The 20280-nt window shown below is 45.1% G+C and overlaps 1 protein-coding gene across 1 annotated transcript in view; it reads left to right on the top strand.

Moving 5' to 3' along the window:
• The window catches only part of LOC137378592 (dynein axonemal heavy chain 5-like), a 334675-nt gene that overhangs the window by 114898 nt on the left and 199497 nt on the right, over nucleotides 1–20280 (top strand). The window contains exons 22-25 of the mRNA XM_068048894.1: nucleotides 1200–1327; nucleotides 6034–6235; nucleotides 15312–15547; nucleotides 19167–19385. Coding sequence (XP_067904995.1) covers nucleotides 1200–1327; nucleotides 6034–6235; nucleotides 15312–15547; nucleotides 19167–19385 — 785 coding nt within the window. The remainder of the gene's footprint in view (nucleotides 1–1199; nucleotides 1328–6033; nucleotides 6236–15311; nucleotides 15548–19166; nucleotides 19386–20280) is intronic.

Below are 20280 nucleotides of genomic sequence, written 5' to 3'. Positions count from 1 at the left end.
GGTGGAATCCCTCTACAGGGTAGCCTTCGGTTGCTCCCCACTCAAGCACGCAGGGAGGGCCTGGAGGCCAGCCTTGAGCGCTGGCCCACTGGCCTGCTGCTGTGTGCCCACCTCCAGGCAATTGATCTGTCCCCTGTTGTGTTGGGAAACTGGAGGTCAACTGGAAAATCCCAGTAGGCCTCCTTAACTTACCTTTAACAAGGCTCTTAGTGAGCCAAATTGGCTGCCCGTCTCGTGGGGGCAGGCAGCCCTGCTGGTCCCAAACCCGCCTCGGCCAAATGGTCAATGCTGGAAAACTGGTATGCTGGCCGGTCCCTGTATTTTTGGTCGCCTTTTGCCTCCGTTCCTGGACCGGTGGGGCCTGAAAATCCTGCCCGATATCTCTGAAACAGAAGGGGGAATTGCACTTAGATGGGATGGGGAGTGTCAATGTGAAGGGAGGGAGATAGTAGCATTGTATATCAGGTGCAAGTGTGCCTCTACAAAGGGACAAGAGGAGGAAACACTTCTTTATCTTTAGAGGAGGGAAAAGCGAAAGAGAGTACTTTAATGAAAGGGAACGAGTGTTCACGGAAGTAATGGTCTCAATGATCTGTTGAATAAAGTTAGAAAGCAACTTGTTATGAATTTTGTTTTTGTTTGGATAAATCGGTCAATTATAATAGTTTATACTCACAGCAAGGCTACATTTGGAAAAATGCCAGATTGCTGTTTATTGGGCTTTGATTCTTGAAAAAAAAAATATCTTGAAGTAGAGAGATGTTTTCATTGTTAGGCACTTGTCCCAGTGGTAGCACTCAAACTTTTGAGTCAGAAGATTGTGATTTCAACTCTTACTCTAGGACTTGAGCACATGAATCTCAGCTGATGCTCCAATGCACTACTACATTCAGAGATATCGTCCTATGGATGAGTTCTTAAGGCCCCTTCTGCCTATTCCTACAAATCAGTTGGATGTTCCTTGGCACTATTTGAAGGAGAGTATGGAGATCTCCCTGTGTCCTGGTCAATGTATTTCCTTCAACCAACACCACGAAAACATATTATCTGGTCTTTGATCTCATTGCTTTTGTGGGAAATTGCTGTGTGTACATAGCAATAATGACTGCATCTCAAAGTAAGTTGTTTTCCATAGTATTTTTGGATATCCTGATATGATAGAATACAAACTAAATGATCTGTATTATTTTCATGTGCAGATAATACTGTGCCAGATATGGTTGCTGCCTATGCCCAACCTAACAATTACTACAAGATAATTTCAGAAAATAAAGAGATAATTAAGCTGGTTTCTCTTATTTCATCATCTGTCAATTCATTTAGAAAGGTAAGATCATTAGCCTGCAAATTACTGTGATTGATGTTTAAGTGCTTAAATGAAGTCATATATAATTGCACTTTCTGTTATTTTAGTGAAATATTGTTTGTTTGGAATGGGTAAAAGCCTGTTAAAATAATAGGGGGAGGAACATGACATCAAAATTTGTAAGGTAGATGCTCATAGTAATTTTTCATTCACTTGAGATATTTGTTTCGAAGGTAATTCCTAAAATGTATTATGGTATAAGCAGAGTAACCCAGAGACCCAGGGTATTTCTCTGGGGACATGGGTTCGAATCCCACCACAGCAGAAGGTGTAATTTGAATTTAATTAATAAATCTGGAATTAAAAAGCTAGTCTAATGACGGCCATGAAACCATTGTCGATTGTTGTAAAAACCCATCTGGTTCACTAATGTCCTTTAGGGAAGGAAATCTGCTGTCCTTACCTGGTCTGGCCTACATGTGACTCCAGACCCACAGCAACGTGGTTGACTCTTACATGCCCTCTGAAATGGCCTAGCAAGCCACTCAGTTGTACCTAACCGCTACGAAGTCAATAAAAAGGAATCATCGACCTAGGCAACGGATACGACAACGGCAAACCCAGCCCTGTCGACCCTGCAAATTCCGCTTTACTAACATCTGGGGGCTTGTGCCAAAGTTGGGAGAGCTGTCCCACAGACTAGTCAAGCAACAGCCTGACATAGTCATACTCACGGAATCATACCTTACAGACAATGTCCCAGACACTGCCATCACCATCCCCGGGTATGTCCTGTCCCACCGGCAGGACAGACCCACCAGAGGTGGTGGCACAGTGGTAAACAGTAGGGAGGGAGTTGCCCTGGGAGTCCTCAACATCGACTCCAGACCCCACGAAGTCTCATGGTATCAGGTCAAACATGGGCAAGGTAACCTCCTACTGATTACCACCTACCGCCTTCCCTCAGCTGATGACTCAGTATTCCTCCATGTTGAATACCACTTGGAGGAAGCACTGAGGGTGGCAAGGGCACAGAATGTACTCTGGGTGGGGGACTTCAATGTCCATCACCAAGAGTGGCTCGGTAGCACCACTACTGACCGAGCTGGCCGAGTCCTAAAGGACATAGCTGCTAGACTGGGTCTGCAGCAGGTGGTGGGGGAACCAACACGAGGGAAAAACATACTTGACCTCATTCTCACCAATCTACCTGCCGCAGATGCTTCTGTCCATGACAGTATTGGTAGGAGTGACCACCGCACAGTCCTTGTGGAGACGAAGTCCCGCCTTCACATTGAGGATACCATCCATCGTGTTGTGTGGCACTATCACCGTGCTAAATGGGATAGATTTCGAACAGATCTAGCAATGCAAAACTGAGCATCCATGAGGCACTGTGGGCCATCAACAGCAGCAGAATTGTACTCAGCCACAATCTGTAACCTCATGGCCCGGCATATCCCCCACTCTACCATTACTATCAAGCCAGGAGACCAACCCTGGTTCAATGAAGAGTGCAGGAGGGCATGCCAGGAGCAGCACCAGGCATACCTCAAAATGAGGTGTCAACCTGGTGAAGCTACAACACAGGACTACTTGCATGCCAAACTGCGTAAGCAGTATGCGATAGACAGAGCTAAGCAATCCCATAACCAACGGATCAGATCTAAGCTCTGCAGTCCTGCCACATCCAGCCGTGAATGGTGGTGGACAATTAAACAACTAACTGGAGGAGGTGGCTCCACAAATATCCCCATCCTCAATGATGGGGGAGCCCAGCACATCAGTGCGAAAGATAAGGCTGAAGCATTTGCAACAATCTTCAGCCAGAAGTGCCGAGTTAATGATCCATCTCGGCCTCCTCCTGAAGTCCCCAGAATCACAGATGCCAGACTTCAGCCAATTCGATTCACTCCGCGTGATATCAAGAAACGACTGAAGGCACTGGATACTGCAAAAGCTATGGGCCCTGACAATATTCCGGCAATAGTACTGAAGACCTGTGCTCCAGAACTTGCCGCGCCCCTAGCCAAGCTGTTCTAGTACAGCTACAACATTGGCATCTAACCTGCAATGTGGAAAATTGCCCAGGTATATCCTGTACACAAAAAGCAGGACAAGTCCAACCCGGCCAATTACCACCCCATCAGCCTGCTCTCAATCATCAGTAAAGTGATGGAAGGTGTCATCAACAGTGCCATCAAGCGGCACTTGCTTAGCAATAACCCGCTCAGTGACGCTCAGTTTGGGTTCCGCCAGGGCCACTCAGCTCCTGACCTCATTACAGCCTTGGTTCAAACATGGACAAAAGAGTTAAACTCAAGAGGTGAGGTGAGAATGACTGCCTTTGACATTTTGGCAGCATTTGACCGAATATGGGAATCAGGGAGCCCTAGCAAAACTGTCAATGGGAATCAGGGGGAAAACCCTCCGCTGGCTGGAATCATACCGAGCGCAAAGGATGATGGTTGTGGTTGTTGGAGGTCAATCATCTGAGCTCCAGGACATCACTGCAGGAGTTCCTCAGGGTAGTGTCCTAGGCCCCACCATCTTCAGCTGCTTCATCAATGACCTTCCTTCAATCATAAGGTCAGCAGTGGGGATGTTCGCTGATGATTGCACAATGTTCAGCACCATTCGTGACTCCTCAGATACTGAAGCAGTCCGTGTAGAAATGCAGCAAGACCTGGACAATATCCAGGCTTGGGCTGATAAGTGGCAAGTAACATTTGCACCACAAAAATGCCAGGCAATGACCATCTCCAACAAGAAAAAATCTAACCATCTCCCCTTGACATTCAGTGGCATTACCATCGCTGAATCCCCCACTATCAACATCCTAGGGGCCACCATTGACCAGAAACTGAACTGGAGTAGCCATATAAATACCGTGGCTACAAGAGCAGGTCAGAGGCTAGGAATGCTGAGGCGAGTAACTCACCTCCTGACTCCCCAAAGCCTGTCCACCATCTACAAGGCACAAGTCAGGAGTGTGATGGAATACTCTCCATTTGCCTGGATGGGTGCAACTCCAACAACACTCAAGAAGCTCGACACCATCCAGGACAAAGCAGCCCACTTGATTGGCAACCCATCTACAAACATTCACTCCCTCCACTACCGACACACAGTGGCAGCAGTGTGTACCATCTACAAGATGCACTGCAGCAATGCACGAAGGCTCCTTAGACAGCACCTTCCAAACCCATGACCTCTACCAACTAAAAGGACAAGGGCAGCAAATACATGGGAACACCACCACCTGCAAGTTCCCCTCCAAGTCACACACCATCCTGACTTGGAACGATATCGCCGTTCCTTCACTGTCGCTGGGTCTAGATCCTGGAACTCCCTTCCTAACACCTACCATGTGGGTGTACCTACCCCACATGGATTGCAGCGGTTCAAGAAGGCAGCTCACCACCACCTTCTCAAGGGCAATTAGGGATGGGCAATAAATGCTGGCCTGGCCAGTGACGCCTACATCCCATGAATGAATAAAATAAAAAGAGTACTGGACTCTCATTTGCAGTACTTGTATTTGAATCCCAGCCTTATCTGAACCTCATTCAATTAGTGGAGATGACAATTTTCATCAGATCTTGGCTGAGCCTGATGAAGGACCACACAGTCCTGAAACTTGGCATATCTGGGAGAGGAAAAGTAACTAGTAAGACACTCCTTACCCCAAAAGCACTCTGCCTGACTGCCAGTTATGGATTAGCATTCACAGTCCCTTCTCTCGGCCAAGGAAGGACGGTGTTTAGCCAAGAAACAAGGATAAGAGGGTAAAAGTGCAGGTGAATAAGAAACCTTAAATCAAGAAAAAGCAATTGGGCTCATCAAGGTCACTTCCTGAACAAGTAATTTACTGAACAAACTTAAGAATTGCTGCATGATGACTACTTTCAACTTTCTGGGGCTAAGTTTGTAAGTTGTTTTTGCATTAAATACAGGGTAAAATATTTGGTAATGTTTACAAAATGTTCTCTTTTTAATTTATATTACTACTTGGGTATACAGGGCACAGTTTCAAAGTTTGCAGATGATACGTAACTCGAAAATGTAGTGATCAGTGAGGAGGTTAGTCACAGTCTTTAGCAGGACATAGGCAGACTGGTGAAATAGGCAGACACATGGCAGTTGAAATTTAACATGGAGAAGTGTGAAGTGTTTCACTTTGATAGGAAGAATGAAGAGAGGCAGTGTAAAATAAATGGTCCAATTTTAAAAGGGGTGCAGGGATAGAAAGATCTGGTGGGCGTGCATGCACAAGTCTTTTCAGTCATTGACCTGAAATGTTAACTCTGTTTCTCTCATCACCAATGTTTCCCGACCTGCTGAACATTTCCAGTATTTTCTGTTTTTATTCACTTGAATTATAATAGGGATGAAGGACTCCAGTTATGTAGAGAGACTAGAGAAACTGGTTCTGTTTTCCATAGCCCAGAGAGGGTTAAGGGGAGATTGATTGAGGTATTCAAAATCATGAAGGGTTGTGATAGAATAAATAAGGATAAACTGTTTCCAGTGGCATAGGTAATTGGCAAAAGAGGTGATGTGAGGAAAAGAAAGTGCAGAGAGTTATGAAGATCTGGAATGCACTGCCTGAAAGGGTGGTGGAAGCAGATTCAATAATAACTTTCAAAAAGGAATTGGATAAATACTTGAAAAGGAAAAATGTACTTAGAATTCTCAAGTTTTTGGTTTGACTGTTCCTGTTCTAGGGCCTACAAGAAATTCTCGAAAAATTCAGCAACTACAATCACATCTGGAAGCAAGATCGTGAAAAGACTCTTGCAGAGTTAATAAAAGATTACCCTTCACTGTCTGACTTTGAATTCCACATCAAGTTTTATCACAACCTGCAAGTCCAAATTCGAGCTGAACCTAGGATCATATGTATGGGTGCTCTTGCACTGTGTTCAGGTATTTGTTCCAGAGCTTGACTTATGAGATTAAGTGCTGTGGCATTTAAAAAGGTAAAATAAAGGAGAAAAAAAAGCAATTGGATAAAATTGCTAATATTTTAAGAACATTTTAAATAATCCAACATTTTGTTCAAAGTGCAATTTTCACTTACTTGTAAAGTCTATGGGAATGTGAGCATTAAATTCAATTCTGGCTTAGCATTAATTTGGTCCCAGCAAAAGAAAAACTCAGTTGCCTGAAGAATAGTGCCTAAATTTCTTTTTCAATATTTAACTTTGAATGTTCTACATGTTCAACCAACATGAAGACCAGAAAAACATGGTTGTGGTGCTTCATTGGAGACAATATTTTGATTGCTTACCTTGTTTTCCTCCATTCAAATTAAGTGAAGGGCCAGATTGAGGGTTGTTCTGATGTTGCATAAGACTAACGCCTTCTACTTGAAGACAGAAAATCGTCGTTATCTAAAAATCTTTCAAAATAGGAAGTGGAGGAGCATAAATGTAGGGAAATCACAGATAGGTGTAAGAATTATAGGGTTGTAATAGTAGGTTATTTTAACTTCCCTAATATTGACTCGGACTGCCTTAGTGCTAAGGGATCAGATGGGGAAGTATTTGTTAAGTGTGTCCAGGATAGTTTTCGGAAGCAGTATGTGGATGGCCCTACTAGAGAAGGGGCTACACTCGACCTCCTCTTAGGAAATGAGGATGGGCAGGTGGTTGATGTGTCAGTGGGGGAGCACTTTGGATCCAGTGACCATAATTCCATAAGTGACCATAAGCTTCAAGATAGTTATGGAAAAGGATAGGACTGGTCCTCAGGTTGAAGTCCTAAATTGGGGGAAGGCTAATTTTGATGGCATCAGACAGGAACTCTCAAAAGTTGAATGGGAGAGGATGTTTACAGGTAAAGGGATGTCTGGCAAGTGGGAGGCTTTTAAAAGTGAGATAGGAAGAGTTCAGGGCCGGCATGTTCCTGTTAGATGGAAGGGCAAGGCTGGCAAGTTTAGGGAACCTTGGTTGATGAGGGATATTGAGGGTCTGGTCAGGACAAAGAAGGAGGCATATGTCAGGTATAGGCAGCTGGGATCGAGCGAGTCCCTCGAGGAGTATAGGGGATGTAGGACTACACTTAAGAAGGAAATTAGGAGGGCGAAAAGGGGCCATGAGATTTCCTTGGCAGATAAGATAAAGGAGAATCCTGAAAGATTCTATAAGTATATTAAGAGTAAAAGGGTAGCTAGGGAGAGAATGGGTCCCCTTAAGGATCAGTGTGGCAATCATGTGTGGAGCCACGGGAAGTGGGCGAGGTCTTAAATGAAAATTTTTTGTCCGTATTTATCGTGGAGAAGGTCATGGAAGCTAGTGAGTTCAAGGGAGGGAACAGCGATATCCTGGAGCATATCAACATTACAAAGAAGGAAGTGTTGGAGGTATTGAAGCACATTAAGGTGGATAAATCCCCAGGGCCTGGCCAGGTGTATCCTAGGATGCTATGGGAAGCAAGGGAGGAAATTGCAGAGAATTTTTGTATTGTCGTTAGCCACGGGTGAGGTACCGGAAGACTGGAGGATAGCTAATGTTGTGCCTTTATTTAAGAAGGGCAGCAGGGATAAGCCAGGGAACTACAGGCCGGTGAGCCTTACATCAGTGGTGGGAAAGTTATTGGAAGGGATTCTGAGAGACAGGACTTATATGCATCTGGAAAAGCATGGTCTGATTAGGGATAGTCAGCATGGCTTTGTGCTTGGGAAATCATGTCTCACAAATTTGAGTTTTTCGAGGAGGTGACCAAGAGGATTGACAAGGGCAGGGCGATGGACGTTGTCTACATGGACTTTAGCAAGGCCTTTGACAAGGTCCCGCATGGTAGGCTAGTCCAGAAGGTTCGAACACATGGGATCCAGGGTGAGCTAGCAAATTGGATACAAAATTGGCTTGGTGATAGGAGGCAGAGGGTGGTAGTGGAGGGTTGTTTTTCAGATTGGAGGCCGGTGACCAGTGGTGTGCCGCAGGGATTGGTGCTGGGCCCTCTGTTGTTTGTCATATATATTAATGACTTGGATGTGAATGTAAGGGGCATGATTAGTAAGTTTGCAGATGACACCAAAATTGGTGGTATAGTGGACAGTGAAGAAGATTGTCTAAGGTTACAACAGGATATAGATCAACTGGGAAAGTGGGCAAGGGAGTGGCAGATGGAATTTAATGCAGACAAGTGTGAAGTGATGCATTTTGGGAAGTTAAACCAGGGCAGGACATATACAGTGAATGGCAGGACCCTGGGGAGTGTTGTTGAGCAGAGAGACCTTGGGGTGCAAGTACATAGTTCCCTGAAAGTGGCAACACAGGTAGACAGGGTGGTGAAGAAGGCATATGGCATGCTTGCCTTCATTGGCCGAGGCATTGAGTACAAGAGTTGGGACGTCATGTTACAGTTGTACATGACGTTGGTTAGGCTGCATTTGGAGTACTGTGTGCAGTTCTGGTCGCCGCACTACAGGAAAGATGTGATTAAGCTAGAGAGGGTGCAGAAAAGATTCACAAGGATGTTGCCTGGTTTGGAGGGCCTGAGTTATAAAGAGAGATTGGATAGGCTGGTTCTGTTTTCCCTGGAGCGAAGGAGGCTGAGAGGGGACATGATAGAGGTATATAAAATTATGAGAGTCATAGATAGGGTAGATAGCTAGAGTCTGTTTCCCATGGTAGGGGTGACTAAAACTAGAGGGCATAGATTTAAGGTGAGAGGGAGGAGGTTTAAAGGGGATCAAAGGGGCAAATTTTTCACACAAAGAATAGTGGGTATCTGGAATGAGCTGCCTGAGGAGGTGGTGGAGGCAGGAACAGCAGCGACATTTAAGAGGCATCTGGACAGGTACTTGAATGAGCAAGGCATAGAGGGATATGGAATTAATGCAGGCAGGTGGGATTAGTATAGATAGGCATTATGGTCGGCATGGACGCGGTGGGCCGAAGGGCCTGTTTCTATGCTGTACGACTCTATGACTCTATGACTATATGATAAATTTGGAAGAACTGCAGTAGTCTATGAAGGATTTAGATCCAAGTGAGACAAAAAAGATAGTAATATTATAGATTTCAAAACCAGCATTATTACATGTCATCCTAGAAATTGGTTCATGCCCAATTTCGAGCACAAACCATTTTGCTGAAACCGATGAGCAAGAGAACCACACAAAATTGGTCTTCTTGTGCCTTACATACATGACTTGTGTCTTCAAGAGATAGTGCACTGGCTGCAAAGAGGCTGAAGATTGACCAGTGCGGATGGCAGCAGCAGAACCACCGTGAGTCTAGGCAGAAGGAAATCAGGAAGGTGGCGGGAGGGGTGGGGAGCGGGAGCGGGGGGTGTCAGGGTGCGAAGGGTGGCTGGCAGAGGCCTGCAGTTTTAATGTGGAGTCAGAAGTAGAACTCCTACACATTGAGGTGACTAAAAACATTTTTGCCTACTTTTTTTGTCGCAGACTCTGGTGGTCTTGTTGAAGTGCTGGTTTAACTGCTCAGGTGCCAAACAATTTCAGGAAGAGCCTGAAATAGATGTTAGATTCCCGAACTGTACAGGCATTGGGCCTGGCTTTCTAACCAATACTGCACATGGTGCATGCCGGCCACTAAATACGCCACATGCCATATTAAGCCCTTCAGCCGCCATTCTATGCCTGATAAATGGGTGCTGCAGTGGTCCAATTTCTCATTGTTTATATCTCACTAAAAATCTTAAGTCTGTGTGCAATTAAAAATCTTACATCTGCATGTAGCTTCGATCAACTTTTTCTGTTGTTAGTTCTGATATCTGTATTTATAATGGTAACTACTGTTGTAAACATGTTATGCTGTAATTTTTCCACGAGTGAAAGTGCATCATTGCCATATTGGTGGGAGGAGTTTGCATTTTCAGTTTCATTATATATGTGGACATAGGGGCTGTAAAAATTGGTTGTGTAGCACCTATACTTTTATTACTACAGGTACTGTTTCGGTACCAAAATGGCATCTGTGCTCTGTGAACACACACTTGGGCTGGAATTTTACGGCCCCCAAATGAGTAGACTGGTGGCCGGGAGTGGGTGTAAAATTTAATGGGAGGCAGGGGGGTGGGGTCCGTTCCCAACCCCCTCCTACCTCCTGGGATGGTGGCGAGAAAGGGCCTGCTGCCCCAGGCCAATCAAGGTCCTTAAGTGACCAATTAATCGACACTTAAGGGCCTCCTCCTGCCGCCGTGGATATTTTACCCTTGGTGGCCGGATGGCAAGACCCCAAGAACTCCTCCTGGTAAAACCAGGCTGCCTTCTTGTGGGCTGGTGAGGGGCCCTCCTGATTGGGCACCCTGTGCCCCACGGAGGGCCACCCTCGAAGTCCCAACCGCCCCCAGTTCACAACACCCACCCCCCATCCCCCAACCAACCCCCAACCAACCCCCTTGCCTTGCTGCGGCCCAGCCGATTGTCCCCAGCAAGGCACTAAAAACTTTTTTCCAGGGCTGTCCTTCATCTTCTTCCGCTGGGTGTATGTAGTCCCAGCAGTGGCCACCGCTCCCGGCGACACTGCTGGGACTAAGAGCTGCTGGCCCATTGATTGGCTCGCAGCTCCATTGCGCAGGACTTCCTGCCTCAAGGAGGTGGAAGTCCCACTCAAGACCAAGTAAGGGCCTAGGGAGCGAAAAATCCTGGCCTAGCTTCCCAGGCCCGGCAGAGGTGGGCTCACCACCGACTTTTCGGTTAGTGGGTGTGACCTCCTGTCCAACGTAAAATTCCGGCCTTAATGTGGGCCACGCAGGACTGCATTTTGGGTAGGTCATTAACACAGTGCTGGATGTGTGCATTAGGAGTAGGCAGGTTGTGGTGTCAATCAGCATGCAGCACTAATTTGACATCAGCACAGCCGTTTTGAAACTCAGTGCTCCAACTAATGTCCTTTCAACCTCGCACAGGAAGGACCTTCCCCAGCAGTGCTAGTTAAAGAGATCATCATCTACTTTCACGTTAGTTACCAATTGATTTCTACTGGCTCTAACTGAGTTTGTAGAAGTGTTTGGTGGTTAGTTATCTTAATTGAAGTTGCTGAAGTCTCCAGCGAGTGATGTGGCAGATGTTGAAGGACTTTTTGCTTACTTCAAGGATTCTGTTCAGACCACTTGCTCCCAGTCATGGGTGCTGCAGTTTTCACCTCCCATGGCCTGCAGAACAACAGGTGAGGCAACACAGAGGAGGGCAAGCTGCTCAAAGAGGGCGAAGGAGGAAGGGGAGAAGAGGTCTCATTAGGAGGCCATATCCACCCAGGGTCTTCATGGACCAATTCTCCTATTTCAACCTCAGTGAGGAACAGTGTGTCAGACATCTCCTGTTCACTAAGGAGGTGCTCACAGAAATCTGCCACCCACTGCAGCTACAGAACAGAGGACGGTATTGTCAGTGGCTGTGAAGGTGACCGTGACTATAAACTTTTATGTGTCTGGCTCCTTCCAGGCTGGAACAGGTAATGTTTGCAACACCTCCCAAGTTCATCGTCCACTGTGTATGAGGTTCTGTATGCAAAGAGAACTGAATACATTTTATTTTCTCTTGCCAGAGGGAAGCAGGCAAAGAGAACATGCAGTTTCGTGAGGGTAGCAGGCTTTCCCATGGTGCAGATTGCCATTGGCTGCACGCATGTCACTTTGCAGGTGGCGCATGTTAATTTGGCAATGTACCACAACTGGAAGTGATTCCACTCTCTCAATGTCCAGCTGGTGTGGGATAATACTCAGCACATCATACAGGCCAATGCTCAGTATCCTGCCAGCCATGATGCCTTCATTCTGTGGCAGTCTGCTGTACCGTCTGCATTTGTGCCACCATGACAAACCAGAGGGCTATCCTCTGATCACCTGGCTCATGACTCCACTTTGCAGCCCAAGTGCACATGGGGAGCATGCATAGATGAAAGCCATGCTGCAACATGGGATGTGATCAAACAGACCATTGGGGTGCTTAAACAATACTTCCACTGCCTGGACCAGTCTGGAGCAGCCTTGCAGTAATCGCCAGAGTGCGTCTCAAGATTTGTCATCATCTGCTGCATGCTGCACAAACTCGCCATCGTGAGGTTGCAACCAGGTATACGGCGACCAGCTGAGAAGGAGGAGGATGAGGAAATCAACATAGCCCCGTTCTGACCAGGCTGTCTGTGATCAATTCATCTGTCTGCGCTACCAGTGAACAGAACCCCAATTTCCCATTCAGTAACCGTCCCATGCCTTACCATCCATCTGCCACCAACCATCACAATGTCCTCTTGGCCACAATGCTACAATAAAAGCCACTGCAAAAATAAACATTCCAAACCAACATTGAATGGGGATCCAAAGGCACGGAAGTGCTGGCCACCGGCACCAATATCGTACCGGGACAGATGGTGGGAGTGAGAAGGCACTTAATTCATTTGTTTAAATTTATTTAAATATTTAAAGTGGGCTCCAGTCGCTGAGTGGCGGGGGGCCGTCACAAGGCCTCGCCGTTGTCGGCAATATCGGGTCGGGCCTTCCCAGCGTTGAGGTCCATGGCATTTTCCGGTACCCGCCCGCCACGACCCCTGACGTTGAGGGGGTCTGTAAAATTTGCCCCACTGTGTTTCTTAATCACTAGTCTCTTCTTCCTCTTTCACTTCTTTCTCCTGCTTGATCAGCTTGCAGTTTTTGATTATCTGAAAGAAGAAAGGTACTAGGGTGGGATTGTACTGTGGGTATGGGAGGGAAGCATGAGGTGCATGCTTAGACCATCCAGAGCTTGTAAATCAGAAGAGATTGTGGGACATGGAGCAACTGGGATGTGAGAAGGAGGGGTAGGTATGAGCATACCGTCATTTTCGATGGTTTCAGTCCCACCACTGGCCATGGCCTCATTCCAGCTGCTTCAATGATGGTGAGCACTGTCTCTTCCATGGAGATAAGGACTTGCAGCTGTGCATGTCCCCCTCCAGTTGGATATTGCTGTCTGCAGTTATGTGCCACCTTGTCTTGCAAGAGGGAGGGGAGTGTGTCAGAGAGTGTGAGTCTGTTTGGGTGTTGTGGCTGTCATAGTTGAATAGCTGACAGGATGTGCAAGCTGTGGGCTCTGGGTATGAGGCTGGCAGCAGTGCTAAGTGTGTGAGGGTAGCTATGAATGTGAGATATGAGTCATGGTTGATAGAGATTGTTGATGGGTAAGTTGGTAGGTGTTTCATTGAGCAGTGTGTGAGGCTAGTGGTTCAGATGCATTTACTCACCTTGACCACTTGTGTGAGGCCATTGAATTTCTTTTTGCACTGCATTCAGGTCCTCAGGTCTACATTACTGGCATTGACTGCAACAGCTAGCTGCTTCCACTGCCTTTGCGATGTTTGGCTGAAGGGCCTTCTGGCCCCCTGTAGATGGAGGACCTTTCTCCTGTCGACCTCCTGCATCAAGGCCTCCAGTGATGCATCGATGAGCCTTGGAGCATGTCCTCTGCCCCGTTGGACCATAATTCATTGTTCTTCCTGCTCAGACACTCTTCCCCAGATACCTCTATCACCTGCTGCAACCAGAATGCACCTCCCCTTTAAGTTGTGCAGGCTAGCTTTAAGTGGTTCTAGTCTCGCATTAACTTGCTGAGGCATGCAGCCATTCAATAGTACATTTAGCACCCATTTTCTGAGACTGTCCAATTTTGCCCCAGGAGATTATAATAGAAATGTAAAAATAAAGACAGAGGGCTGGATTTTACAGCCACCCCTGACATCGGGGGTGTGGGTGGGGGGGTGCGGAAAATGCCTCCGGCAAGCCCTGCCACAGGTCACGCCGCCTGGAAGGCCCGGCCGCATATTGCCGCCGGTGGTGAGGACTCATGGCAGCACCCCCCGCACCGCTCGGCGACGGGAGGCAAATCTAAATAGTGAAGTAAATGTAAATTAAAGAATAAATATCCGACCAGCTCCTGACGTCCCTCCCCCTTGGATAATGGTGCTGCTGGCCGGCACTCCCATGCCTTCGGATCTCTGTCCGGAGATCCAAGGCGGGACACTGGTGGGGAGGGGGCAGCAGGTAAGTTTCTCTGTGCAGGAGGTGAGGAGCGGGGTCAAACTTAACCAATTGGTTTAGGGAATGGTGGGAAGGGGTAAAGTGCATAGTTTGTGAACTTTGTGGAAGAAGGTCAGGTGCACAAGGTACGTATTTCAGGGGGGAGAGGGCAAGGAATGAATATATGGTTATTGGAGGGGTGGGAGAGGGGCTAGAAACATTTGTTTAAATTTTCCAAATCAATTTCAGATCACTGTTTCTTTAAATATTGCAATTGTAACGACAGGGCTCAATGCCCTTTAAAAATGGCGTCGCACCTGATGCCATTGCCAGAGCGAACCGCCTGCCCCTCCAAGTCATCGGTGGGTTGGTGGGGGGGGTGGGGGAGGGCAGTCCGCTCCGGCCATTTAAAAGAGCCGCTGTGTTTAATATCGCAGTGGCTCTGCGAGGCATAGCTTACACGTGTGGGCCGCCATTATTTACAGCTGCTGCTAATCATGGCAGCAGCAACATAAATTTCAACCCAGAATGTATGACTTTAAAGTAAGGGGCTGAATTTTCTGAGCCCTCCTGTGTCGGGGGTCGCGGCGGGGAGGCCCGGAAAATGCGGGTTCATTCCTCAGGGCAATGCCTTGACCAATCAGAGTCAAGCTGCCTGGTTAAATTTCAAACAAAGCTTGGCAGTTAACTGTCAGTCACCGTAAACTAGTGCAATCTCCATGGCAATGCCTCTACCAATCAGAGTTCACTTGCCCACCAATCAGCACTCTCTTATGCAGTATGAGTTGTTGATTTTCCTTCCTTGTTTTCTTGCAGATTGTCCTGATGAGTGCAAGACAAAAAGCTTCGACAACATGTCTCTTTTTTCAGCAATACTCAAGTTTTGTACCTTCTTATGTCTTTGAAGATATCAAAAATATCCTCTGTTTGTGGCCATGGGCATATCGCACATAGACTTTCTGCCCTCAGTATTCAAAGATTCCACAGTAATGTCATTTATTTAATGGGTTGCTTAAAATTTATTTTTTTTGAACAGATGATTTGAAGGTAGCTTTGATTGAAGAAAGCAGAGCCTGGATGATTGGGTATGCTCACTACTGCAATGAAGAATATAGAACACATCTGGATAATATTTTGATCTTTGTAGAAGAAACTTCTAAGAAACTAAATCGTCCAGTCAATGATATGGATGATATAAGAATAATCATGGGTTCTTTGAAAGAGATCCGGGAGAAGCAGATTGACATTGATTTACAGATTGGGCCTATTGAGGTAGGAGTATTTTCAATTTTTATTCAAGCAGCTATCACAATGATTATTCCTTCGCAATAGTTCCAAGTAATAATACATGTTAAACAGTAAACTTCTCAATGCCATCTGGTCTTTTCACCTCTGGAGGAAGGGATCCAGCCCAACTGACCACGTGAAAATCTCTGACTGATGGTATTGAAATAAATTATTCTGAGAGGGTGTTATGTGAAAGAATTTGGGAAGTTTGAACCAGTTCCTAGTGAGTGTGGTGTCAACAACATTAATCTGCCTATAATTCTCACAATAGGGTTTGTTGTTCACAGGCTGGGGCTAAGGCACTGCAGACAGAATTTGCCCATATTTATACTTGACTTTGGTCTGCTTTATATTGATACCAATGACAAAACTTTAGAAAAGTGTTCTGCTGTCCAGCAGTGACTTAACCTCCTTTGTTGAGGACAAACTTAACCTATCTCTTCATACTCTGATACAGCATCATTTAATTCTCCTGTGGAAAACAGTATCATAGTTTATATTAAATCTCCTTCTATTGCATCCTATATCCTAAATGTGTCATTTTAGATGCATTTATGGAGAAGTTAGCTAAGTACAATGAGGCAGAAAGGAATAAAAGGATGTGTTCATAGGTTGCAATAAAGTAAGGTGTAAGGAGGCTCATGTGGAGCATAAACACTGGCATGAGCTGTTGTGCTGAATGGCCTGTTTCTGCGCTGTAAAATTCTATGTAATGTGTAATTCTATGTATGAAACCTCAGTTGGCTGGTGGAATAATAATGCTCAAACACCCCAAAATCTTCAAATTTGCAATTACAGTCTCTTAAGGTTGCTTAATTCAAATGGTTGGATAATTAACTTTTTTCAATTTGACATTGAAATAACAGTAGATAAAAATATACTTTATTCATAAAATTTGTGCAGTACATTACATAACAGTTCAAATTTGACATGACATAACGTGCAATACTGTTCGATTTCTTTCAATAAAGTATGTGACCCTCTAAGATGCCTCACTACACTTAATATTACAAGTGTTACGGTCAAGTGGGGGGGGGGGGGGGTCGAAGGGCATCCCTCTTTTCCCTCTCCTTGTTTGACTACAACAGGTTAATTCTTCCTTATAATGGATATACTGACCAATTCAGTAGGTGTTTGATTACTTACTTGCTATGACCATAACAAGAACCAATCGGATAGGTTTTCTTGAGTTTAATAAAGAAAGAGGTTAACTTTATTGTACCTAAACCGAGCTAATGAAAATAATAAACAATGCACCAACTTTCACTCACACACACATATTTGAGGTTTACAGACACACAAATAGGTTACAGAGTGTGGAAAGGTAGATTGGTTGAGCTAGAGTCTATAGAAAAGGGGGTATACAGTCCATGTGGTTTGGTGATTCGGCTGGCTTCTAGCTGAATCCGGTGGTCCTGAAGCTTTTAGTCTGAAGAGGTAGATGACTGGTTCAGTGGGTCTCTTGGAGACAGGGATGTGGATGATTTCCTTCAAAGGGATTTCTGATTGTAGCCAGAGAATGCAAAGGTGGTCAGTCAATAGGCAGGATTTGAAGCTTGCAAGCTGGAATGCAGAGAGAGAGAGGGGGACCCCCACTTGAGTCTGCATGTATCAGAGCCCAGATGTTTCTCCTTGCTACCACAGAGAAACACAAGCTTAAGTCCACAGATGGGGAGAGGCTTATCACATGACAGTCACTCAGTGATTCAAGCATAGTGGTTAGCAGTATTTCTTTTTGCTAAAAGAAAAAGAACAAACAGTTCCCTTAAACTTTCTGGGTCTTGGTTCTTGCTGGGATCAGCAGACATTTCATCTCCTTCCTCACAGGCATTGCAATGTAGGACACAGTGTTGCAAATTAGGTGGGCCTCTTAAGCTGCTAGCAAAGTCATCTTCTATCTGCTCTTTTTAAAATTGCTTTTAAAAAAAGTATAAATTCCGATCTCCCGTCAGTGGATTAAAGAAGATTATCATTCAACAATGCAGGTTCGCGTGACACCCCCCTACCACGCGAAATGAAATGAGACAACAGGAGCATTTCATTATGAAGTCGTAAATTAAAAAGAAACTGTACACACACACTTACCAGTCTCACTGTCGTAGCTGTGCTCTGGTTCAGTTTTTTTTTTATCTGGGATTGGGCACGAGCATAATTGGGGAAACCTAACTGCTGTGACTGGGCTTAATCAGCTTGTGCTCCAGCATATACTGAATTTCCTTCAGAACCTGGGTCAGTTTCCTAGGACCTAGGCGATAGGGATTTTGTTTTATGGAGTGGTCTCTCCTACATCCATATCATGTAGGGTTAGGGTTGTGCGCTCTGGTTTGTCCCTGCAGATCTCTTTAAATGATGTGATCCGCCTTGTTAGGTTTCCTGTCTGTTCTGTGTTTAAATAGGAGAATACAGTGTCTAATTTCCCTAACTTTTCAGTTTTAGCTAACTGGATGGTAGGGGGTTCGATTTAGAAATCCTCCCGACCTCCCTCTAACTCCTCCTCAAATGTCCCTTTTGCCCTCCTCTTTCCTGACTGCTTGGTCTACCTGTGCTTGTTTGTCCCCTTCCCGGCTGTGATACCATTTTACCATATTGATGTGGCACAGCCTTTGCTTTTTCCTAAGATCTGGGGTGTCAATTATATAATTCACCTCGATAATTCGCTTTATCACTCTGTATGGGCCACTGAACTGGGCTTTCAATGGTTCTCCCTGTATTGGTAATAGCACTAACACATGGTCTCTGGACTGAAATGTTCTGGCCTTGGCATGTTTATCTGCCTGCCTTTTCATAATTGTCTGGGAGACTTTTAGGATTCCTGAACCAACGCACAGGCTTTCATGAGCTGTTCTCAGAACATGGGGATGTAGTCTAACAGGGAAGATTCATCACTGTGCTCCAAAAACCTCTCTGCGATTAGTTTTAGAGGACTTCTCACCTCGTGTCCATAAACTAATTCAAGGAGACTAAAGCCAGTGAACTCATTGGGTGAGTCCCTGACAAACAGAAAAATCCCAGCCTTTTTTCCCAGTCATGTGGGGGTACTCATAGCAGTATGCCCTGATTATTGTCTTTAGGGGCTGGTGGTATTGCTCTAAAGCCCCTTGTGACTGTGGGTGGTAGGCTGAGGACTTTAGCTGGGTTGTGCCCAGATTACCCATGACCTTTTGAAAAATTCTGGACATAAAATTTTGTGCCCTGGTCCGACTGGATCTCAGCAGGTAAAGGATTGGGTTAGCCCCTCCACCACTACCTTGGCAGAGACAGTTCTTAGAGGGATAGCCTTTGGAAATCGGGTAGCCACATCCATAATGGTGAAAAGATACTGGTAGCCCCCTTTTGTTTTCAGCAGGGCCCCCACACAATCCACCAGCACTCTGCTGAATGGTTCCCCAAAATCCGGTATGGGCATTTAGGATGCAGGTTTTATTACAGTTTGTGGCTTCCCCACAGCCTGGCACATGTGGCAAGTCTTACAGAACTTTCATCTTTCATCAGAGTTCTGCTGAATGTTTCCAGCATTTTCTGTTTTTATTTCAGATTTCCAGCATCCACAGTATTTTGCTTTTGTATTTGTTCCTTTATTGGCTTGTATTTTAAAATTATACAGGAATTTTACACCATGTTGAATAAATATGAGATCCACGTAGTTAAAGAAGACTCTGAAAGAGTGGATACATTGCGTTACACATGGGAAAAGCTCCTTTTACATGGAACCGAAGTACAGAATCACCTCATTTCTTTGCAACCTTCATTCCGTGTTGAACTGATCATCAATGTTAAAACATTCTTAGAAGATTCTAATACATTTTGTCAGGACTATGAAAAGGTAATATTAAAATCCTTAAAGAGAAATAATTATGCATGAGCTTTCTTAGCTCATGCATAAGCGAAAATGAACTGAATAAAATGTGTTGATTTATTTTTAGAGCAAGAGGCTCAGTATTTGCACAATACTGATATAGTTTTACTCCAGAAAGCGAAATAACTAAAATTATTTTATAACTATGGATGTCCCTAGTTTCATTGTTGTAAAGTGAAGGTAGAATAAAGACTGACTTCATTTTCTATCAAGGATTCCATTTGATGTGGTCTTTGTTTACTACAGTGCCTGTCATTCCCAGCGGTCCCATTTATTGTAGATATGCAAAGTGGATTCAGGATGTGTGAAATAACATACTGATACCAGCGTGAAGTGAATCAATTAAAGGAACACTCCAGGGAAGGTTCACCGAAATAGCTGACTTTATAATGGAAGAAAATGGATGTAAAATTTCACAAAACATTTTCAAATATTGCCCACTGGGAGGACAGCATACTTGCAAATTGTAATAGGAATTGGGAAGTGGCATTGGAGCCAGGACATCATTCATTACATGTCATATTGAAGCATTAAAATCAGTATACAAACTGGGAAAAGGCTGCTGCTATCCCAATGCCCAGGACAGCTATTGAATTATTAAAGCAGAAGACAAGGAAAAACCTACAACAGAGAATACAAAACTGAAGTACGCAAAAGATTTAAACTCCTTCCCCCTTTAGCTCAGTGGATAAATGCACCATATGATACAACCAGGAAGGTCTTGGGCCTCAGTTTTAGTTTGTGCTGAGTTGACTGATCTAGGATGGGTTGTCAATAGGACTGCCACATTTGGTTTCTCTATTCCTGGGCTTAAAGGTGTGTGAGCGCTATCTGATAATTCCTATTGAAAATTGCATTTGTA

The sequence above is a fragment of the Heterodontus francisci genome, chromosome 17 (assembly GCF_036365525.1).
Source record: "Heterodontus francisci isolate sHetFra1 chromosome 17, sHetFra1.hap1, whole genome shotgun sequence".
In the NCBI taxonomy this organism is placed as follows: Eukaryota; Metazoa; Chordata; class Chondrichthyes; order Heterodontiformes; family Heterodontidae; genus Heterodontus; species Heterodontus francisci.
This window is presented reverse-complemented; position numbering and strand designations above follow the sequence as displayed.